At 39.8% G+C, this 25,414-nt stretch overlaps 1 protein-coding gene across 2 annotated transcripts in view; it reads right to left on the reverse strand.

Annotated features, from left to right (window-relative positions):
* Window positions 1-507: 507 nt before the first annotated feature.
* Window positions 508-25,414, reverse strand: part of LOC126281880 (cardioacceleratory peptide receptor-like) — a 1,969,042-nt gene continuing 1,944,135 nt past the window's right edge. The window contains exon 8 of one of the 2 annotated variants that reach the window (XM_049981192.1): window positions 508-2,960. In XM_049981192.1, the coding sequence (XP_049837149.1) occupies window positions 2,367-2,960 (594 nt within the window). In that variant the 3' untranslated portion in view covers window positions 508-2,366. The remainder of the gene's footprint in view (window positions 2,961-25,414) is intronic. The other variant, XM_049981193.1, reaches the window with a different exon arrangement.

The following is a 25,414-nucleotide window of genomic DNA, read 5'->3' on the forward strand; positions in this document are numbered from 1 at the left end:
CAACGTGTGAATGAAGTGCGGTACATGTACGTGTTCTATCGCTTCTATATCATGCAGTCTAAGTGCTGCTAAGGGTACACATACCAAAATACTAATATGTACTGTCCCATGTAGAATAAAAAGCTACAGAAAAATGACGTCATAAAGTTCTGTCGTTATAGAGAAATAAATCTTTCTATTCCCGGAGGGAAACTGAGGATCCAAAATACAGTTTAAGAACAATATAAAACAAGATACCACTACTAGAAAGAAGTTCTTGGAAAATTACAGCAAACGAAATGGCACATATTTCTGATGATTCATACTAATTTTTATTTCCTCTTCATGAGTAGCAAGATTGACATTAGCGTTTGATATCCACTGTAGACAGAGTCCCTTCTTCTTTCCTCTGCAACACGGTCTTAAGTTTTTCTTAATTAAAAACTAAATTTTTTGAAACTATGTATTTTATTTAATGAAATCACAGAGTTCTAGATAATAGAATATATTGAGATACCAAATCGTTAATTTTTTGTTATATTTTTTCAGAAGATGTGCTAATTTTCAACTCAATATTTATCGTCCAATGAGAGTTTCAGCTCACGTGCCGTGTTAACATCTTACAGTGGGACAAAAGTATCTCATTTGACACCACTGTCAATACGTCCGTAATGAAGTGTCCCTTACTGTGTAATATTTGGACAATATCAAATGATAGGATACGATTTTACAGTCATAGGTCATAAACAAAAATCCACTAGCAGTGAATATCAAAAGCGGGATATTAGTAGTAGCTCAATGAGCTAATATATATACTAACGTGAGCCATTACGACCGGCCTCTACAAAGGACGCTTGACGGATGTACAGGAGTGAGTTTAGTTAGAGAAGGAAGGATGCTTTCAACAAAGTGTAAGATGAAATCTCCAACTTACCCCGTCTTGAATTCAGTCACACAGATGCTATAAAAGCAATGTTCAAGCGACATTCGATTACCTGATATGTGAAGTGCTGTCTTTGCTAGGATAATCACGGATAAAATTTAGACACACTGAAAAATAACGCTACATTATCACAGGAACTAAAGCATGTGACAACCAACACATGAGAGTTTTATTTTTGTCAAATTACAGATTGTCAAGTACCTCACCATCGTTCTTCACCTATCAAGATCTTACACAAACATTAAAACTCAGTTCTTTAACTTTCCTACATACTGCATTCTCAGTTTCCTTAGACTATACAAGCTAGTGAAGGTGTTCCGCCTACTTTCTTGTTTTCTGTTATTTTCCCATACATAGCTCCTGCAAACTTTTTCCCTTTAGTACAGTGTCATTCACATTAGGGTTCACTAACTGTAATTAAGTTGTACAGCAAAGTTTTCAACAAATATCAAAGCAGAGGTTATAAATTTCACTGTCATTAACTGGTGAGTACTTGAGAAATAGACGATGAATATGTTCCAAGTTTATATATAAGAAGCGTTCTCACGTCTGCAGATTTGTTAACTGCAAGCCGAACTACAAGGAATAAAGTTTCTTGCAGCAAGTATGTCTCGCAAATAGACAAAAATTTGCGATTTACAACGGTGGGAAAATTTCCAGTGATAGCGTGTGCTGTCTGGGTGTGTGCACCATACGATTTGGACTAGTTTATATATTACAGACTTCAAATGACATCTTGGTCACGATGAATCAACAGCCTGAATGAGCTGATACATCAGAGATGTTTTGGCCCACATTTCGTCCATACCTGTGGGCATGTCGCAGATAAATGCACATCTATTATATTTAACAAATATTCTCAGAAGTGTTTTTGCACTAGTAAACACTCAGTCTTCACTTGACACTTCATCAGTTGATTGACTTAAGTTCCTGGATCTTTTGGTTCAAGTTAATGACCAAATATCTTATATCAGCGTCCACTTCCCATCAAGACTGGAACAGCATCACAACGTACTGGGTCTAAGCTACAGCAGGTACAACATGTGGACAGGTACTAAGGTGGTCCATGTGAATTTGGTGATCATTCAAACGGTCTCGCTATAACGAAGAGCACTGCTCAAGTCTGAATGGACACATGTATCTGCCAATGCATAAAAATTAACAGTGACATAATATAGCATGAAGGTTGGAGCAGTGATGACAAGTCAGTGGAGATATCTTTAACTGATACAATTTTTCGACCAATGTCGCTAGCAGTCACTGTGTAGCTCCCAAAATATGGAGGAGTTCTATATCGGTTGTAGGACTCCAGTGGTGATGATGCAATGTACCTAAAAATCTGGAGGCACACAGAAACTTGGTGATTATTTACAAGTTGGATTTAACTCTAGACAAGGACGTTCTGGACCTGCTGAAGTCGCTGTCACCGTTGTCAACAGCACCGTTACAAAAGACACATTCTTGTTGGCCGCTGTTGGCATGGCTGGTGGCTAGTGACGAGCGGAGATAATGTGACACACACAAGTAACATAAAAACGTTACACTGGGGTTCACGAAAGACAGATGGCCAGAACACAGAGCTAACCAACTCGACAGTAATAGTCGTTAAACGGCTGACGTCGTAACATCGTCGTCGCGAGCACTGCTGCCGAAAGTGGAAAGCCGACGCATCCTGGGAATGGTGTTGGCCACGGAAGCGGCGTCGAATGGCCGGAAGACTACGGTGGTGGTAGTTGCGAAGCGGTGCACTGCGGGAAACCGCTGCGAGCTGCGTCAGACGGCCGACGTGGCAACACTGGTAGCGCTCGCGGCGCTGTTGCCGTAGTTGGAGAAGCGGCGGCCAGAGGCGGGCAGAAGCCTGACGGAGACGGTGGCGTCGTGCGGGCGGAAGACGACGGAGGCGGAGGTGCGGCGTCGCGACGACGGCTGGGTGAGCGTCTCGGTGACGGTGGAGGTGGTGTCGTAGCGGATGCGCCGTCCATCGCGGCCGGCCTGCCGTGGGAAGCACACCGAGAGCCAGCGCAGCGGCGGCAGCTTCCTGCTGGCACAGAGCACCAGGTGACGGGTCAGCGATGGCAGTAAAATTGTTTTACAGATTAAATTGCATCATACTCGCTATCATCTCTACTCTCTTCAACATGTAACGACACTACTGACCATTAAAATTGCTACACCACGAAGATGACGTACTAAAGACGCGGAATTTAACTGACAGGAAGAAGATGCTGTGATATGCAAACGATTAGCTTTTCAGAGCATTCGCACAAGTTTGGCACCAGGGCGACGCCTACAACGTGCTGACATGAGGAAAATTTCCAACCGATGTCTCATAGACAAACAGCAGTTGACCGGCGTTGCCTGATGAAACTTTGTTGTGATGCCTCGTGTCCGACTTTGATAAAGGTCCGATTGCAGGCTATCGCGATTGTGGTTTATCTTATCGCGAAATTGCTGCTCGCGTTGGTCGAGATCCAATGACTTTTGGCAGAATATGGAATCGGCAGGTTCAGGATGGTAATATGGAACGCCGTGATGGATCCCAACGACCTCGTATCACTAGCAGTTGAGATGAAGGCATCTTGTCCGCATAGTTGTAACAGATCGTGCAGCCATGTCTCGATCCGCGAGTCAATAGATGGGGACGTTTGCAAGGCAACAACCATCTGCACGAACAGTTCGACAACGTTTGCAGCAGCATGGACTATCAACTCGGAGACCGTGGCTGTGGTTACCCTTGACGCTGCATCATAGATGGGAGCGCCTGCTATTATGTACTCAACGACGAACCTGGGTGCACGAATGGGAAAAAGTCGTTTTTTTTCGGATGAATCCAGATTCTGTTTACAACATCATGATGGTCACATCCGTGTTTGGCCACATCGCGGTGAACACACATTAGAAGCGTGTATTCGTCATCGCCATTCTGGGGTATCGCCCTGCGTGATGGTATGGCGTGCCATTGGTTACACGTCTCGGTCACCTTTTGTTCGCATTGACGGCGCTTTGAACAGTGGACGTTACATTTCAAATGTGCTACTACCCGTGGCTCTACCCTTCATTTGATCCATGCGAAACCCTACATTTCAAGAGGATAATGCAGGACCGCATGTTGCAGGTCCTGTACGGGTCTTTCTGGATACACAAAATGTTCGATGCTGCCCTGGCCAGCACATTCCCCAAATCTCTCATCAATTGAAAACGTCTGGTCAATGGTGGCCGAGCCACTGGCTCGTCACAATACGCCTGTCACTACTCTTGATGAACTGTGGTATCGTTTTGAAGCTGCGTGGGCTGCTGTACCTCTAGTTGCCATCCAAGCTCTGTTTGACCCAATGCCCAGGTGTATCAAGGCCGTTATTACGGCCAGAGGTGGTTGTTCTGGGTGCTGATTTCTCAGGATATATGCACCCAAAATGCGTGAAAATGTAATCACATGTCAGTTCTAGTATATTATATTTGTCCAAAGAATACCTGTTTATAATCTGAATATCTTCTTGGTGTAGCAATTTTAATGGCCAGTAGTGTAACTCTGTCCAAACAGGTCTCCGTGTAATCAACAGACTACCAAGTGATCTTCACCTGACAGGCGTCACTGGTCACGAATATGAAGGGGCATGAAGTCAGCATACCGCTCTCCCGTCCGTTGTCAGTTTTCGTGATTAGTGTCCTTGTCATCCAGTCCTTAGCACTACTACCTCGGGATTACCAGATGCTGGGCTCGGGTTCCACTTAGATCTGAGATCTGCTTTGAACTTGAATAAGTATTTGAGCTGCCTTAAACATTTTATTTTGTCATCATCATAAAGACTTTCAATCCACTGAAGTGGGATTTAACAGAAAAACTTACACCAAGCAGCTGAAAGACTCCAGACGATTCTCCATGACAATATTGCCATATGACAATTTTGTTACAGTTTCTAAGACAGTAATTACGACCTTAGCTGATTTTCAAGTGGTTAAAATCGCAGAAGATATATTTGTTGTCAACTCATAAAATGATTAAAAAGGATGTGAGCTGATACCGCCATTCGTCTTATACACCATCAGTATCTAAATGAATTAAATCTCATCAAAATGGATTTCTACTTATTCTAAATTCTTGTAAAGTGCATTTTTTAACTACTTGAAAGTGATCCAAACGTAAATATAGGAGCCATTAAAGTTGTAATAAATAGTACAGTCAATTGCGAATACAATATCATTTAAAAATTTCCATGACACTACAATCCCAAAACCGATACAATTGTCTTTTATTTATTTATTTACGAGCCGACTTGACAGACGTCGTTCTGTCCAAATTAAAAAAAAGTTTGTGATCAGTTTGTGGATTTGCGAAGATCTACTGGAAAAACAATGAGAAAGAGACTGTTTTTGAATGATAATCGCATGTAGTAATGATTGTGGCTATTGACAATCACTTGGACGAGGAGGACATTTAGAGGTATATCAATCCAATACTTTACATGTAAGATGAATTCTGTCCACATTGCAACACAGAAATGCTGGAAATATGTGATGTGAATCGAATGTGATCTACTGGGAATCATGTGGTTTTATTGCAAAATTTAAGCCTTAATTGAATTAAGATGCATATCATTAATTTTGAAATCACGTTTTCATTAAGCGCTTCATGTTTTTGCGCAGTTTGATTAGACCAAAAATTCCTTCATTTTGTAGCACTGCGAATTCTGCGACCTAAATTGTTCCGTTACATGGCCTTACTGCAATTTAATGTGATTGAGTCACTTCAGTTTAACTGTGTGGCTGTGTTACGCAGATAACCAGTATTCAACGGCAAATGGACAACTGATACACTTTGTTGTTACTGTATTACCATTTTAGCTTCAAAGCTAATAATATATCGTAGGTAAATTTGAAAGGATGATTGGGATTAAACTCCGATTGCAATGAAATTACAACACAATCACAAGTCAACTAAAAATAAGCAACTCAATCAATTTTTCGTCACTCTGCAATTTATTGGCTTGATTCACAATTTCACAATCAGCTATCAAACGACATTTGTGAACTTAGTAGCGATGTAAACTGGAGTAGGCATAGATACGAAATAACATTTTTTGGTAATATAGCGAAACAGCGCAAAAGGAAAAAAGAGAAGTGCTCCTGTTTTAATTTAGGATGTAATGCGGTTTTCCAGATATTTCTCGAAATTTACCAGATTTTTTTTACAAGTGAAAACATTCAACTGAGATACTTTCCGCCTGGGAGCATACCGAACAAAACATAAAGAGAATCAACCAAATATGTCACTCTTGTCATCAGTTACGGTCGACAGTGCACACAAAAATTATTATTTTTCAGTTTGTCTGAATGTCCTGACTTTCATTTCTAACTGTCCTGAATTTTTTTTCTTGAAATATTTTCCATGACAATAACAAAAAAAAAAATACAACAAAAACAAAAAAAAGAAACAAAAATATTCATCGTTCTAATCATGGGTTATGGTGTTGAGTTCATACAGATATCCTACAGAAGTAAGCACTTTTAGGGTTTCCCGAATTTTCCGATGTCTAGGCCACTATTCCAATTCTTCTTCCCCAAAAAACCTTATTCAAACCTTTGCTTTAAATTAGGCAAATCGGTCCAGCCATTCTCAGTTGGTGTAATTAAAAACGAATAGCCTACAATTTTGATTAATATAGATTTCTGTGCAGTCTCTAGTTATCAAGCTTCTAACTACGTCCTACTTCAAAATATTTTCAACCTATATAATTATCTGATTTAAGCAATAATGACAAAATACTAGTGAGTCACTCGAACAACATGAGTCGCTTTGCAGCGCTTTAGGTGGTGCAGAAATGGTGAACGAATATCATGTGACCCTAGATCTTTAACGAAATTAATTGCAGAAAAGTAGTATGTTCTTGAGTTAATACTAGTCACTTGTAAGCTACGCTGATTAGCCTCAACATTATAACCACCTGCTCAACATGCTGTTGGTCCACTTTTGGAATTTAATAGAGCTGCGAATATGCGTGATTTGTATTCAACTAGACCTTGTTTGGTATCAGCGAGTTTGCAGTTCCAAATTTCTTCGCACAAATTATCCACACATTTGCCGTAAATTACGAGCAGGTGGTTTATGGACGCGAGGCTGCCCCCAACTAGTGCCTCAGATGTGTTCTCAGTCAGGTCAGGCGAATTTGGTGACCTAAACATTAAGGTGAGTTCACTGTCGCGCTACTCAGACCACTGCACCACGATGACGAATATTTTTAATAGTAAATTATTTGTAAGTTTATCACAATAACGCCTCGAACCCCGAGAAAAAAAGACAGTAGAAAAGTTGTAGGCATAATAAGTAAGGAGGTATGCTGTGCTCGGCAAATTGTTAAGTACCCTAAGAAGGAATACATTAACAATAGGTGTTACACTCCAACTCAAGCCCGCTTCACCACACGCCGCCCTACTACATACTAACATGCATATGATCGAAGTCAAATAGCAAAGAAAGAGCCCCCAACTAATTAAAATAAAATAAATATTCCTACATAATACTGGTCTCCTCGTCGCTGCTAACACTGTGGTGTATTTAATTTTTTGTATTAATTTTATGTCTATATCTGCATAATTTTATACGATGATTTCATCCTGTTGTTGTTGTTGTTGTCTTCAGTCCTGACACTGGTTTGATGTAGCTCTCCATGCTACTCTGTCCTGTGTTAGCTTCTTCATCTCCCAGTACCTACTGCAACCTACATCCTTCTGAATCTGCTTAGTGTATTCATCTCTTGGTCTCCCTCTACGATTTTTACCCTCCACGCTGCCCTCCAATGCTAAATTGGTGATCCCTTGAAGCCTCAGGACATGTCCTACCAACCGATCCCTTCTTCTAGTCCAGTTGTGCCACAAACTTCTCTCCTCCGTAATCGTATTCAATACCTCCTCATTAGTTACGTGATCTATCCACCTTATCTTCAGCATTCTTCTGTAGCACCACATTTCGAAAGCTTCTACTCTCTTCTTGTCCAAACTAGTTATAGTCCATGTTTCACTTCCATACATGGCTACACTCCATACAAATACTTTCAGAAACGACTTCCTGACACTTAAATCTGTATTCGATGTTAACAAATTTCTCTTCTTCAGAAACGCTTTCCTTGCCATTGCCAGTCTACATTTTATATCCTCTCTACTTCGACCATCATCAGTTATTTTACTTCCTAAATAGCAAAACTCCTTTACTACTTTAAGTGTCTCATTTCCTAATCTAATTCTCTCAGCATCACCCGATTTAATTTGACTACATTCCATTATCCTCGTTTTGCTTTTGTTGATGTTCATCTTATATCCTCCTTTCAAGACACTGTCCATTCCGTTCAACTGCTCTTCCAGATCCTTTGCTGTCACTGACAGAATTACAATGTCATCAGCGAACCTCAAAGTTTTTACTTCTTCTCCATGAATTTTAATACCTACTCCGAATTTTTCTTTTGTTTCCTTTACTGCTTGCTCAATATACAGATTGAATAACATCGGGGAGAGGCTAAAATCCTCTCTCACTCCTTTCCCAACCACAGCATCCCTTTCATGTCTCTCTACTCTTATAACTGCCATCTGGTTTCTGTACAAATTGTAAGTGGCCTTTCGATCCCTGTATTTTACCCCTGCCACCTTCAGAATTTGAAAGAGAGTATTCCAGTCAACATTGTCAAAACCTTTTTCCAAGTCTACAAATGCTAGAAATGTAGGTTTGCCTTTTCTTAATCTTTCTTCTAAGATAAGTCGTAAGGTCAGTATTGCCTCTCGGGTTCCAACATTTCTACGGAATCCAAACTGATCCTCCCCGACGTCCGCATCTACCAGTTTTCCCATTCGTCTGTAAAGAATTCGCGTTAGTATTTTGCAGCTGTGACTTATTATACTGATAGTTCGGTAATTTTCACATCTGTCAGCACCTGCTTTCTTTGGCATTGGAATTATTATATTCTTCTAGAAATATGAGGGTATTTCGACTGTCTCATACATCTTGCTCACCAGCTGATAGAGTTTTGTCATGATCGTTTCTCCTAAGGCCGTCAGTAGTTCTAATGGAATGTTGTCTACTCCCGGGGCCTTGTTTCGACTCAGGTCTTTCAGTGCTCTGTCAAACTCTTCACGCAGTATCTTATCTCCCATTTCGTCTTCATCTACATCCTCTTCCCTTTCCATAATATTATACTCAAGTACATCGCCCTTGTATACACCCTCTATATACTCCTTCCCCCTTTCTGCCTTCCCTTCATTGCTTAGAACTGGGTTGCCATCTGAGTTCTTGATATTTATACAAGTGGTTCTCTTATTTCCAAAGGTCTCTTTCATTTTCCTGTAGGCAGTATCTATCTTACCCCTAGTGAGATAAGCTTCTACATCCTTACATTTGTCCTCTAGCCATCCCTGCTTAGCCATTTTGCACTTCCTGTCGATCTCATTTTTGAGACGTTTGCTTTCTTTTTTGCGTGCTTCATTTACTGCATTTTTATATTTTCTCCTTTCATCAATTAAATTCAATATTTCTTCTGTTACGCAAGGATTTCTAGCAGCTCTCGTCTTTTTACCTACTTGATCCTCTGCTGCCTTCACTACTTCATCCCTCAGAGCTATCCGTTCTTCTTCTACTGTGTTTGTTTCCCCCATTCCGGTCAATTGTTGTCTAATGCTCTCCTTGAAAGTCTGTACAACCTATGGTTCTTTCAGCTTATCCAGATCCCATCTCCTTAAATTCCCACCTGTTTGCAGTTTCTTCAGTTTTAATCTACAGGTCATAACCAATAGATTGTGGTCAGAGTCCACATGTGCCCCTGAAAATGTCCTACAATTTAAAACCTGATCCTAAATCTCTGTCTTACCATTATATAATCTATCTGATACCTTTTAGTATCTCCAGGATTCTTTCATGTATACAACCTTCTTTTATGATTCTTGAACCAAGTGTTAGCTATGATTAAGTTATGCTCTGTGCAAAATTCTACCAGACGGCTTCCTCTTTCATTTCTTAGCCCCAAACCATATTCACCCACTATGTTTCCTTCTCTCCCTTTTCCTACTGACGAATTCCAGTCACCCATGACTATTAAATTTTGGTCTCCCTTCAGAACCGACTTTCATCCTAAAAGAGAAATTGTACAAAGAAGAGACAGCCACAGACTTACATACTGCACACCCGTATCACAGAATCCAATAATTATACAGTCATGGGAGAATTTAGCATTTTCTCCGAAATGGCAACAACCGTTAGAATCAGCTGATAATTTGATCGACTCTTTCTTCAAATAGGCACTTTGACAAAGAAATCGCCCTCCTCTGCATCGGTTGGCTGTAGACAGATTGGGTAACATCTGAAGTACGGAGACAGCCTTTCTGAGCATTCGGCAGGAGACCTAATTTTTGACGTTCGAGACTAACTGAAGACCAACCTCTCTGATGTCATAAAACTACGGGATACGGCTGTCTCACTCTCATTATCCTTTTCGTACTTCAGTAGTTGTAGGTAGTTGAGGACAACCGCTACCACAATCTTCTGTGCTGGGCGCGCAGCTTCCAAAAGATAATAATGTCACATCCCCTTTATACTTTTGACAAAATAACATGTATTGTTCTTAATTTCTTGCCGATTCGACTCATGATCAAGTTTTATTGTTTTATGTCTGTGTTATAGTATTATGAGATTTTAGCTTACGAGTATTTAATACTTACGTCTAGATGTAGTGACGTACACAAACCATCTTGGATCGTAAGTTCTTTTATGTACTAAGTTGTGAACATAAATCTCGTAATTACTCTCTATAGAAAAATGGTATTGAACATTCCTAACGGTTTTTGGCAGTAGCAAAATACAGATCGCCAATGCTGCCATTTGTTTACAAGTAAATTACGAATGGCGTTCAACAAGTAATTCAACTCTTTTCATTAGAGCTGGTTGGTTTAACACGCCATGTTTTCCCACGCTTTTGGCTGTAAAACCTTGATTTTCAACATAATCTCCGCTGAATGCGACGACCTAATGCCACGTTACTGGGAGGGCCCGTATACCCGCATGCTGGCACCCTGCTGATCGACGCCGCAGACAGTATCTTGCTGCATCAACAGTATCTCCAACGTCTAGTGCTTCCTGCCGAGTGCATTCGTCATTGAGCCAAACTGATGGAAGGCGGAAGGTGCGAGATCCGGGATGGGGTGTGGATGCGAAGGAACAGACCAATGAAGTTTTTTAAGAAACGTCAGGGACGCAAACGTCAGTGAGGCCTTGCATTGTCATGTGAGAACGAGAAGTTGGTTTGCATGTTTAGGGCGACGAACACGCTTGATGCCCTCTCTTCAGTTTCCTGAGGGTAGCACCACACACTTGCGAGTTGATCGTTGAATCATGAGGGAGGACATCAAACAGAACAACCCCATCAGAACACCAGAATCCCACCGCCATTACTTCACCGGTTGAAGGTGAGGCTTTGAACGTTCTCTTCGGAGGAGAGGTGATGCGACACCACTCTACAGATTATCGTTTTGTTTCCGGTTCTAACTGATGAATTCATGTTCATTGCCTATGACGACTTCGACAAAACATTGTCACAGACAGCCTCATACAGATGGGCCTTCGTTGCTCTTCATGATGTTCTGTTAGGTGACGAGAAAGCCAGTGGCACACACTTTCGATGACCTCAACTTGTGGACGCGTGTGTCAGCACTACCAACTGAGATGTTCAGTTGTTCAAAGAGGTGTTTGATTTCGATCTGTCGATCATCTCGAATGAAAGTTTCCGTATGTTCCAAAATTGCAGGAGTCACAGATGTGTGTGGCTGTCTGGTACACGAGAGATCAAACAGATTTGCACGGCCTTGTCGCTGTAATGACAGAAAATCACGCAACGACTCACCCCTGCTTTTGTTCACTGCCATGTCTCCAATGACACGCTAAAAGCAAATATGAATATCTGTGATACTACGGTTTTCTGGAAAAAGACACTAAGTGGTAGCTCTCTGCTCGGAAGGCACCTCCGTTACACAGGCCATTTTGAAGGCTGCGTAAAGCATCGTCACTTGTCAGAAATACATGAAACCTCAGGGGCTGAAGTGGAAATATTCCACGATGTTCCATAAGTTCCGAATATTTTCTGCCGAAATTCTCCGAGAAAATACTGTGCTCCATTACTTACTGAAGGTGCCCCTCTGTGCATTATGTAGATGGGCGTTCTTAACGTTATCTATTCTTCTGTTTATTATGTTGTCCTTACCCCTTTCTTTGTATTATGTTAAGAACTTTTTGGAGGCTTTCTATATAGGTCAGTCTGCTCGTTTAGGATAGGGGAAGCCAAGATTTCGGCGCCCGGGTTGTGCGTAGGGACGAGTGCCATATCACATTTCCCTCACCGCCATGCCACGCTGTCCGAACGCGCCGCATTTAAATTGTACTTTTTTGGTTTCATAGTTCACACTTAACAACATAGGTCACAAACAAAAGAATTTTTCAGTATTACTCAATTGCCTTTGGCGCACAGGAGATATAATACAAATTTTATCTTGTAAGAATTGTCGGCATAGAGAGAGAAGCAAAAATTTTCACGAAGTTTCGCACTCAAGTTTCCACGTAATCGTGAATTATTTAGTTACATAATCGAAAAAACGTCCGTGACATAAATATATCGATCATAATATTGTAGCAATTTTGGAACCTCATTTTGAAGACTTGGAAATTCTACTTGTGGAAAGCTTGCAAACGTCCTCTGTCGGTGAGCTTAGGGAACTGGAATAGCAGAATGTGTCCTTTCTGCAATTCGATTTCCTTTTTAAATGCCTGCCCATCAAATCTGAAAGAAGGTACCTCTCAACGTCTTACTGTGGACAGTGTTCAGTCAAGTCCACATCTATGTCTGCAGTCCATTACACATGTCGTAATTTTCGTTCCTGCACTCCTTTTTCCTTCTTAAATTCAACAATAGCGAGCGTGAAATCGAAAAATCATTCTAGTCATGCCTCTCAACATAATTAACGTACTTTTCAGTAATATAGGAAGTCTCCACACTTCTTTTTCAATTCCATTGAAAACGGTTGCAAATAACACTGCACCTTCTGAAATTTTACTGTTTGTGCCACTGATTTATTCACATGCTCCAGGCCTGCATATTTAGCAGAAAGTGCTTTTTCAGGTGCTGAACACTGAATGCCGTCTGTTTGTGTGAAAACGATGAATGAAGTTTTTTAATTTCATTTAAAAAATGAAAATCCTACGGAGAACGTAATTGAAACTCTATGAAAAGTCTACATATGGTTCCAAATGGTGACACCACGAACATTTTGAAAGAACTGGAAATTTATGGGCACACAATGAATATTCAAATAACATCCCGAACGAACAGATGGATCTAAACGTAACTTTATTAGGAAATCTTCATTGACATAATAGAAAAAGGAAAAAGATAAACACAACACGATAAACAAAAATAATAGACTACACCTCTGACTACCTAACTTGCAATTTAGTTGTAAACATAGAGCATCATTTGAGCGATCTGTCCTTTATACAAACGCCAAAAATTAACACGAAATTGTACCATTATCGTTTAACAGAAAGTAGATACGTGACCTATGTTAACAACATATGTCACTAAAATCTCCATTCCAAGACGATTTGCAGACGTCACACCATCTAGACGTCAGTGTAATACCAGCTAAAATCTCGTTGTAATATTACATAGACGTAGAATAAAACGATATATACACACAATGTCAACAGGAACATCTAATAATGGAACATACGCAAAACAAGCATGTCGAGAGCTTAAGTAATCAACAAGAATAAACAATTTTCAGCTAATATTTTCAAAAGCATAAAGATAATGCTATCACATTCAGTTCCAGGCACTTGTTGTTAAAGTCTCGTTGCAGTTTTCTTGTCGTTACATTTGACGCAGACGCATAATAACACCCTCGATAAAGCGCCACCGTTTTAAAGCGTCATCAGGAATTTTTATGAGCGGGAGTGTTGCCGCAGTCTACTGGAGGCTGAAACCCACCTCCAACATCACCATGTGGTAAAAAGACACTGCATCTGCCCCACCTTTGTCACTCTAACAGGAATTTCGTTGGTGCAATGGTGTGTCTAGCTCGAAAACCTTTCCCACAACAGCATTTGTGGTGTAGAAGTTAAACCTAGGTTGTCCGGCATTATGCAATCACAACTAATTCACTAATTTAGTAACAGTGCCTTTTTTCTTGTTGTGTACAGTGTATTCTTGGCTTCAACTGTACTTCTGTGAAGACTTTTCACGGAAAAGTGAACCTTCTCGGTTCTAAAATGTGAATATTTCAATCGTACACTATCTTCCTTGTGTTGTACCTCCAGCTCACCTCATTAGTTCCTTAATTCATCAGTTTAGAAGCCCTTGAAAGTATGGACAACTTCGACCGTTCAGTTCGGTGGAGACTGAGACCGGATATCATAATCAGTTTTCCCGCCGAGTGGGAACAAGGACACTTTCCTCTTCTCGCTTAAACGGAGTGACACTCTACTAAGCAAAACGGTATCAAACACTTATACATTGATATCATCAAGTACATAGGTGTTGTTTTATCCGATGGTCGAGGTGTGGTTCCCCTTTGCATTTTTTCTGGTTTCCATATATATGTTGCAAGTTTTGATAAAGCAAATAATTTACTAAGTGGCAACAGCATTGTTCCCTGATAAACTGGATACCAAGTCTAGACTGCCCTATTATCAACTTCAACATTGACTGACAAGATTTCACTGAACACCACCCACATCCATTTTTTAGTACTTATATCAACTCAAAGGATCTTAGTTTTCTCGCTCCCGCAGAAGAGAGGAGCGATCTTCCGAAACCGTACCCAGGCAACCGCCAACAGAGGGATGTTTTTCAAATTTTCTGCTCTGGACTTTCTGGTCAAGACTTCTACTCTTCTACTCTTACAACGGACGAGCCCATTTAAACAGATGAGAAAACACCTAATTTTGTGACGTGTTCGCCGTTTTGACACCATCATCTTAACTTTCCTATGAGGTTTTGCGCCAGGAAATGCAAGTAAATTAAGGAGGCATGATACGAATATAGGTTACAAAAGTGGTTAGTATAAGTGTACTTAGATAAAGCATCTGATTGGTTGACGTAATGTGAGCAATTCAGCCAGTCATTTAGGAAGCCATTTCATTTTTTTAGGGTTGTTCTCAAATGTTGTGTAATCGCAAATTTTGTAGAAGTAAATGATTCATGCAAGTAAATTTGTTAATCGTTAAAAATATAAGTACTGATCTATACCTTGACTCAAAGGAGGATAAACATTGTATCTTATATACGACTTCCCATTTCTTGCAGGTCACGTTTGTAGTTTAATTGTTGTTGCCCCACTCTACTACAGTGCTGTCAACTAACTACATTAAATGAAAACAAAACAAAAAAGGAATAGATGGTTCAATGCATGTGTATCAGAATGCATGGACAAAAGTTTGTGATTCGACCCCTCGCCCGTCCCAAAGTTTTTCTGTCCGTTATCGAGCTTATTCATCCCTGCTAACGAACTGTTTAAGAATTCTCACTACACCGAAGGTTCCCTGTGCAACAGGCGTTGCAAATAACTTCACAAATATAATGGAGGAAACCACATAACATCTCCACTTCCATTACGTCATGTTAACCATTTGTTATTAAACCTTCCAGGATGAAAGTACTGCGTTGTCGACGCCAAAAGTTATATTGGTTACTTGGTCCCTCGTGTTATTAAATTGAAAATACAATCAATCCTCTGATAACATAAACATCATATGCTGTTAGAATATTAAATTACTATAACCAAAAAAACTTAACATTCCTTATCCAACAGGAAGAGTGTAAAAGGGTCGGAAAAATAACGAGGTAGCCTGATATTGACGAGTGCTTGCAAGTGGCAGTGCTCGACTCAGATGAAAGGAAGTATTTGGAAATTTATTTAACTGAAGCCGTTGCAAGTTTCCAAAGCCTGATTGAAATTGCTTCATTCGTGTTCTGCGGATCGGGTGAAGTCGATCGGCCGTTAAGCAAAGTTTGGTGGCTGCCAACGGTCTGTAAATCCAAAATCGGCAGTAGGCAGCGCGAACAATTAAACTCACCGAATCGAAGTTGATTTAAATTAAAGTCTCTTACATCAGATATCCCTTTCGGTGAAGAGTATTTGTGTGCCTCACACATGATAAAACCGATACGGGAATACAAAATGTCAAATCAATTACGCAAATAGGAGTCAGTTTTGTAGAAGCACAGCGTGAAATTGCTCTCAGGGACAGAAAAATAAAGCAATAAAGGATAGCCGATAACATTTTCGCAAGATAGTGATTGCACAAATTGTGCATGATGCCGAAGTGGTTAAGACACAGCTCTCATTCTGGAGGAAAAGGTTATGAAATAACTCCCAGCTACTTTAACTTAAATATTTCTCCGGATTTACTGCAGGAATCTACACTAGAAAGCTCCATGCCACGCCTTACTTCAAATGATCTAGTGCTCGGCCTCTGATGAAGGAAGACTGCACTGTAGTTCCTTCTCTAGATTGTCGCACAGATGACAAAATGGTAGATATAGAAATAGACGACGGAGGGATAGAGAAACAATTAAAATCGCTCAAAAGTGGAAAGGCCGCTGGACCTGATTGGATACCAGATTTTACACAGAGTACGCGAAGTAATTTGCCCCCATTCTTGCAGCGGTGTACCGTAGGTCTCTAGAAGAGCGTAGAGTTACAAAGGATTGGAAAAGGGCACAGGTCATCCCCGTTTTCAAGAAGGGACGTCGAACAAATGTGCAGAACTGTAGACCTATATACCTAACGTCGATCAGTTGTAGAATTTTGGAACACATATTATGTTCGAGTATAATGACTTTTCTGGAGACTAGAAATCTACTCTGTAGGAATAAGCATGGGTTTCGAAAAAGACGGTCGTGAGAAACCCAGCTCGGGCTATTCGTCCACGAGACTCAGAGGGCCATAGACACGGGTTCACAGGTAGATGCCGTGTTTCTTGACATCCGCAAGGCGTTCGAAACAGTTCCCCACAGTCGTTTAATGAACAAAGTAAGAGCATATGGACTATCAGACCAATTGTGTGATTGGATTGACGAGTTCCTAGATAACAGAACGCAGCATGTCATTCTCAATGGAGAGAAGTCTTCCGAAGTAAGAGTGATTTCGGGTGTGCCGCAGGGGAGTGTCATAGGACCGTTGCTAATCACAATATACATAAATGACCTGGTGGATGACATCGGAAGTTCACTGAGGCTTCTGCAGATGATGCTGTGGTGTATCGAGAGGTTGTAACAATGGAAAATTGTACTGAATTGCAGGAGGATCTGCAGCGAATTGACGCATGGTGCAGGGAATGGCGATTGAATCTCAATGTAGACAAGTGTAATGTGCTGCGAATACATAGAAAGATAGATTCCTTATCATTTAGCTACAAAATAGCAGGTCAGCAACTGGAAGCAGTTAATTCCATAAATTATCTGGGAGTACGCATTAGGAGTGATTTAAAATGGAATGATCATATAAAGTTAATCTTCGGTAAACAAGATGCCAGACTGAGATTCATTGGAAGAATCCTAAGGAAATGCAATCCGAAAATAAAGGAAGTAGGTTACAGTACGGTTGTTCGCCCACTGCTTGAATACTGCTCAACAGTGTGGGATCCGTACCAGATAGGGTTGATAGAAGAGATAGATAAGATCCAGCGCGCTTCGTTACAGGATCATTTAGTAATCGCGAAAGCGTTACGGAGACGGTAGATCCAGTGGAAAACTCTGCAGGAGAGAAGCTCAGTAGCTCGGTACGGGCTTTTGTTAAAGTTTCGAGAGCATACCTTCACCGAAGACTCAAGCAGTATATTGCTTCCTCCTACGTATATCTCGCGAAGAGACCATGAGGATAAAATCAGAGAGATTAGAGCCCACACAGAAGCATACGGACAATCTTTCTTTCCACGAACAATACGAGACTGGAATAGAAGGGACAACCGATAGAGGTACTCAGGGTACCCTCCGCCACACACCGTCAGGTGGCTTGCTGAGTATGTAGATGTAGATGAAGGTATAGATGACATCGAAGCTGACAGGCTGTTAGACACTAATTGTTGTTACTTCATTGCACAAACTGAAATAAGTGGTCCACACTTAGGGGTTAAATTTCTCTTGTAAGACTCACCCAAAAAGCTATTACAACGTGGGTCCTCAAACCATAATAGGTTTGGAGTTCAGCCAAGGAGGTAGGGCACAATAGTGAGTGTTTCGTATACAATTTCACGCAGCCGATTCTTCATATCGTTCATTCATGGTAAAATGAACAGCGAATACTACATAGAGATCATACAACAAATTGTAAAGACAATATCTGAAGACTAAGCTACACATGGTTTCAATGACTGAATGCTACACCACATGTAATCTACAACACTGTTATTTTCTTGGATTAATGTTTTTATCGTGAAGTAACTTCGAAGTAGCTGTAGTCCTGTTGGTACATTGAAGCACCTCCATCTCGCTTTTGCTTATAGAGAAACCGTAAGGACGCTGGTTACAGACCTCGTTCTCCCGCTGTTCGGGAACTGGAGGGAGACCTCACCTCGACTATCAGATAACAACACCTATCCGACAGATAATTTCAACATCTTCTCTGTTGGTCATCGAAACAACTCGGAGGATATTTTTCCAGTAGCCTGGTACAATATCTCCAGCCTCGTAGATTTTAGAAATCAACTTGAATAGTCATTTGGTAGCCACTGCCTCCAATGATCTTTGAAATTCAGAAGGAATGTTGTCGATGCCTTCGGTCTTACTTAATCTCAAGTCTTACAGAGTTCTATTGATCTCGAAACCTAATAGTGAAATTCCGATATCTTTCTTATCGACTCCTATCTCTTCAATCATGTCAGCAAACAATTCTTCCCCCCATGTAGAGGCCTACAGTGAACTCACTTCATCCATCCGCTCTCGCATCTGCCCTTAAAAACGAAATTCCTCATTAAGAAAACCTGTAATACTCCACCTATTATATGATCTATCCGAGAAGATTATGTAATAAAAATAGGGAAACATCGACTATTGCTATCTGAAAATAGTCCTACTATGTTTCTTGATATTTTAATAACATTTGGTTTGAAGATAATGTATGTTACATAATATTTTTTTTTATTATGAGACGAGTTTTTAGTTTACCATTTTGAAAGATGGTGTTTTCCATATTGTGCAAGCTTGTAAAGTAACTTCATCTGTCCTCTATCCACAAACTCCATTACGGTAGTTTCCTTGAACGTTTATCTACACGTATTTAAAATGGTTCGGTCGATTGGAAATGCCACCAATTAGGAAATAGGCACCGTTGTTAGTTTCTTATATGAAGAGACGCGAAAGCTGCTGAAATCCCTCTCCAGAGTAGAAAAGCGAATGGAGAAAATGCTATGAACGCTGGAATGCTTTAGAAATGGCGTAGAGCATTTAAATGTGACCGCTCAAATGTGCACGATGATCAACAATGAGGGCGACCATCCGACATTAATGACATTGTAGCATGTCGTTAAAATGGAAAAGATAGAAATCAGACGATATCATCATTAGCTCGTGCCTTTGCTCACGTTTCAAGAGGTGTTATGTGTGAAACTGCGAAACAACCGCTACATTATCGGAAGTTGTCGGGGTACTGAGTTCCAGAAAGTTGAATGAGTTACACAAAACCAAAATGACTTTCCTCTAGACTCTAGAGGTACCGTGTCGAAGGGAACACGCCGCGCGGAGTGGCCGCGCGGTTAGAGGAGCCATGTCACGGATTGCGCGGCCCCTCCCGCCGGAGGTTCGAGTCCTACCTCGGGTATGGGCGTGTGTGTTGTGCTTGGCATAAGTTAGATTAAGTGGTGTGTTAGTCTAGGGACCGATGACCTCCATAGTTCGGTCCCTTAGGAAATCACACATATTTCAACGTTTTTTGAAGGAGACACAGCTTTACACTAAGTTGTCATGTTAAACCAGAATCAAAACTAAAGTCCTTGAAATGAGGGAGTTGAGAATCCCCCCAGAAAGTGAAGCTCCAGCAAACAACATAAATCGAAAAAATCAGGTACATTGGGTTTTGGAATAGTCGGGGTGTTCTGATAGTCGACATTTTGGCCTCAGAGTAACAGCGTCATTGCACACTTGTTATATGAGTTTAAGGAAACTGCGTGGTGCAATCCAAAGCAAAAAGCATATCGCGCTAAACAGAGAGATCGTTTTGCTGCATGACAGTGGCCGTCCGCATGTAGCTCATCCCATTCAAAATTTCATCACCTCATATGGTTGGAAAGAATGTGATCTCTCTCTGTTAGAACCTGACGTAGCACCTAATGACTGTCATTTGTTAATGTGTTCGAAGGAGCACGTTTCCTGTCATCTCTACAATGACGGTGTCAAAATGTCAGAGAAAGACTAATTAAAAGAATCAGGTGGCTGATTTCTGTGAGGATGGTAACTCACGGTACAGACTTTAGTATTATAGAGATCATGACTGTTACAGCACATGTCACGCTTATGGGTTGCCTAGATGCAGAGGCTTTGTTTTGACCTGATAGTCCAAGATGGTGAAATCTAAGAGGGCGGTAATGGGTTATTAAAAATGCAAGGTAGTGGAACAACCCCAGTTGTACTGATTGGAAAATTTAAAACAATCAAAGCTGGTGAAGAAGCACAATTATGGTTTTCAACCCTCTCACCCCACAATCCAACTTGGTGCCATGTTAAAAAGCATCTGAATATCCTGAGTTGCATAAACTGGTATCGTAAATGAAAGTTACTAAATGGACGATACTGGTGTAACAGTATTTCTTCATCTGAAACATCTCTATCATTTATCAAAAAATGTAAACTCTGTTAGCAACATATAAATACAATGTTATTCTCACATATACAGTGTGTTGCCAAAATACATAACAAATGCAAGATACATTATTTACACCTCTAAAATGTTTGTATTAACTGTCAAATATACATAAAAACACTCATGCATATGTCAATGTCTAAAATATTCATAAGAAAAGTAACAAAGTTAACAATACTGGTGTAACTTACAATATTTTCATATCTGTAGTGTCCATCACATCACATGTGGCAATGCTGATCAAGCTTATAGGTGAAACTGGACTGGACATTGAGCAATCTTTGTAGCACCAGTGCAAGGCCCAATGAAGCCGTAGATTAATTACAAGATACATGTTACCTAAAATAATGTGGCAGCTACAGTGAGAGTGCTATTACTGCGAAACTTACATAGTAATATACAGTTCGTGCCTAAACATACCTGTGGACTCTCAAATTACATGCTATAACGCTATTTATACATCTAAATTGCCTGCATTACTGTTCCAAAACATTACGAAGTACATATGTCTAAGGTAACGTGCTAAGCAGGCAATTAACAATGCTTGACACTTCCACTTTTGCCTAAATGATGCTGTGTTACGAAACTGACCAAGCACAACTTCTAGAAGGGAAGAAGATAATCTACCAAGACAAATATAATTAATGTATTTTCACTGGCTGATATTGTTTTATATTACTTTTGACCTTGGGCATATCTGCGATTATGTTGCGCTGCTAGCATGTTTATCCAACAGCATCAGATCTTTCAACACTTTGGCAGAACAAATTATACTAAAAATGGAGCAATTTGATGTGATTTTTAACGTCTATGATTTAAACAGCGTACTTCCATGATATGTAAATATAATTTCGAAATTTTCCAAATACGTTCATTATGTTAACATTGCTCACTAGAATAGCGAAGAACTAGATCTCCGAACTTAAACCAAATTCAATGTTTACATCTAAATAACATTGTACTACTGAAAGAGATACATATAAATTACTTTCATAACACTACCAAAAATGTGTCACTACTTTTGTAACTTAATTGTTTTATAACAGTAAAAAAAGAAACAGATAGTTCGTATATTGGCACTACTGATTCAACTTGGAGGTTGACCTGTACTAGGCGATGAGCAAAGTTTGCTGACTCTATCACATTAAAAAAAAAAAAAAAAAAAGAAAGAAATCGACTGTTTCATTCATCAAAATATGTAAAGATTTGTTCTGCAGCTTTAAAAAGCACACATGACAATCCTGATCTCACTTACATTTGTCGACAAGAATAGTTTGATCTCTGCAGCACTCTTTAAAGAGATCAAGAATTGTCTGTATTATCTAAAAATACATGTGAAGGCCCGTTTTATAACAGTTCAGACACACGTAGCACTGCTGACGTAATTTGCAGGTTAAGGTGCACTTGGTAAGGACTGTCTTACGCTGTCACACAGTGCAAACACCATGATACTTTGATGAAATAGCGTACTCAACAGAAGTCTTAACACATGAATGTAATACGCATTTGTGTAGATAAGAAATAATGGTTGTTCTGCTTCCAGCTACCAACTTTCAGACTACTTTTCAAAGTAACACAAAAATTAAAATGATTCCGTGATTTTGTGCAGTTCCTCTACTTTCGGCCACTCACTTTCAAATACTTTTCAAAGTCAGCGAAACATTTTTAACATCTCCCTGGTAATTAAATGCTTTATCTTGCAATACAAAACGTTTCTCATTTTCAGCTAACAATGGTAAATTATGTTGTCGCACAGAGTAGACTATATAACAGTTCGATGAACTGTAGACGCTGACCACGCTGCCCAATATCTCGCCATTGTTACACAGAATTGTAACAAATTTCCGCCACACATCATCAATTTGACATAAAATTGATGCAAAATGTCCAGTACCTCACGACTGTTACAGATAATCATGAAATAAAATAGTAACAGATTGCCCAATACCTTCCTAACTACACATCTCTTACCATCGATGGCAATATATGAGGCATTTAGTTACAATTCTGTTTCATGCTTATCTGTAACAATAGTAACATGTGTGCAATGTGATACAACTTCATTGAACATTGTTGATAAATGGGAGAATCTGCTGCAATTTTGTGTAACAATGACAATGTATTGGGAGAGTTTGTTGCAATTTTAGGTGCCATAGGAAATTCGTTACAATCTCATGTAACATTTGTGATGTGTGAGGTAGTTTGTTGCCGGTTCGTTTGCTGTTTACCTGCAACAGTTATGACGTATAGGGCAATTCATTAAATTTCGTCTGATGCTTGTTTGTAACTGGCTATGTATAGGGCAGTTAGTTACAATTTAGTTTGACACTTATCTGTAACTGGTGATGCAAGGGGCAATTTATTACAAACTTTGTTTGGTGATTATATGTAAATAAACATAAAATGGAGCAATTCGTTATAGTTCAATTTGATGGTTATCTGCAACCAAACATGCATCTGGGGTAATGACTGTCATCATCATTGGGTTAATGGTAGCCTTCACCACATCACTCCAATAGTACGTACCATGGTTTCTGTGTAATGTTAGTCTCCATGACTGATAATGGCAGTCACCATCTACTGTTCAGCATTCTATTTTATCAAAGTGATACGAATTTCCCGTGTGCAGTGGCATAAGTCAGCACTATCAGCAGAAGACAAGAAATGCTTTGTATCACGAGACAAGGTATTTACCTCAGCATGGACTCATTATAATGTTTGGCTGACTCTGAAAGTAATCCCAATTAGGTAGCTGAAAGCAGAGCAGCCTTTGTATTAAATACAGATATTAAAACTACCGTGCAGTACACTATTGCATCGAAGTGCCATATAGTCTGCACAGTGTGACAGCATAAGTCAGTCCTCACTCAGTCTACCAAAATCTTTAAGTTAGAACAGTGGTGTCAGTGTCAACGTAATGTGAATTTTTACTGGTACAGTAAAATACAAACAATAGAGGCACATTTGTTTTGCACCATTATGTAAGAGATTATTAAGTGTTTCATAAGTAATGCAGACAACTTTATTTTGGAGGAAAGATAAAATTATTGTTGGCCATCAGAAATTTGTGTGCGACCTTGTACATAATTGCCTTTGACCACACTGTATTTATAGGTTTCACGCGATTTGAAGGTATGCTTGTATGTTACGATAAGTGACCTACTTACGTTTTTATGTCGTTATAGAAGAATTCCTCACATATTTTGACAAATAACGCTGGCAGTTTTATTTTGGTTTGAAGGTCGAATCTTCCTTTCGATCAGAGTTCTATGTGGAAGATTGTCCACCACTCTCCTTGAACAAACTGTATTCACAACTCGTATTTGGTAAATTTCAAAGTAATTTTGCATTTTAGGAAAATAAGCGCTTTAAGTTACATAATATATAAAAGAGCTCATTAAAATGCGCCATTTTTAGTACTGTTTGTTCTGTTAAACTGCCAGAAAATGTCACGTCGGTGGAAAAACAAGTTAGTAAAATGTAACCACAAGTGGAGGCAAGATCAAAAGTAGTAAGAAAAGCTATATTAACCAATCAACAGCGTCAGTTATATTTATCCTGATGCATTATCTACTTCCCCTCTCAAATAGGACATGGTTTGGTTTGTTTTTGTACCATTAGTACACAATCTCATTTACGACTAAGAAGACGCGCCAACAGTCACTGCATTCCCTGCTTAGCATGTTTTTTGGGACACATGAGTTTTCTACTGTTGAAAATCACTAATAGAGACAATTTAGATCCAGAAAGAGTATTGCGGCATCTAATTTGAGAGTCCCACCATCAAGTTTTCGGTGTCAAGTATGTATTAACTTGTAAGTTACACAATAATTACACGGTTTCAATAACTGGAACATTGCTTTGGATAATATGTTTTTGTACAATTATAGAACAATAATCACATAATTTAGGTAAGGAAATATTTAATTTGGATCTCCTTTGTGCGTTACACGAACTGTGGTAGATATATCGAAATTTGCTAGTTGTCCAGAGTACCTTACAATGAAAGTTGGATCACGTCCATTTTGATAGACATTTTAGATGTAAAAATATTGTAAGTTACACCATACTGTCTATTTCCTTGGGTATTTTTGATAAATAATTTAGATTTTTAGGATACTTTCGAAGATGACGCCAACCTGTAACCTGAGATCAGAGTAGTTGTAAAACATAGATTGGCTCGTGCCACCGTCTTTGACTTTTTTCTTTATTTATCACTAGAACAAGTGGGCTAGTTCTCCCATCTTGCATTTTTGAATTTTCGTACACTGCTACCGTGCGTTTTTTACTTTCTCCAACCGCAATCTTGGGTTCCGTGACTGCAATGCTACCATGTGGAGTCTACTTGAGCTTCATGTAGTTTGCACTATTTAGCACCACTGGGTGGAGGTCACCTGAACCTCAGAAGTAGTAATTTAAAGTTGTTTAAGGTTGTTTTCGTTTTTATTTTATTTTGAGACGATACTTAGTTCATAAGTGCGCCTCAGATCATCACGAAGGGGAGGATGGGAACTAGACTGTATGACTAATGTCTAATGCACCAAGTGGATTCCCGTGACTCCAAAATCTGAATCGGTGCTAAACTGCACTAGGAAAACACAAGAGAGGTCTAAT

This window comes from Schistocerca gregaria, chromosome 7, assembly GCF_023897955.1.
Source record: "Schistocerca gregaria isolate iqSchGreg1 chromosome 7, iqSchGreg1.2, whole genome shotgun sequence".
Classification (NCBI taxonomy): domain Eukaryota; kingdom Metazoa; phylum Arthropoda; class Insecta; order Orthoptera; family Acrididae; genus Schistocerca; species Schistocerca gregaria.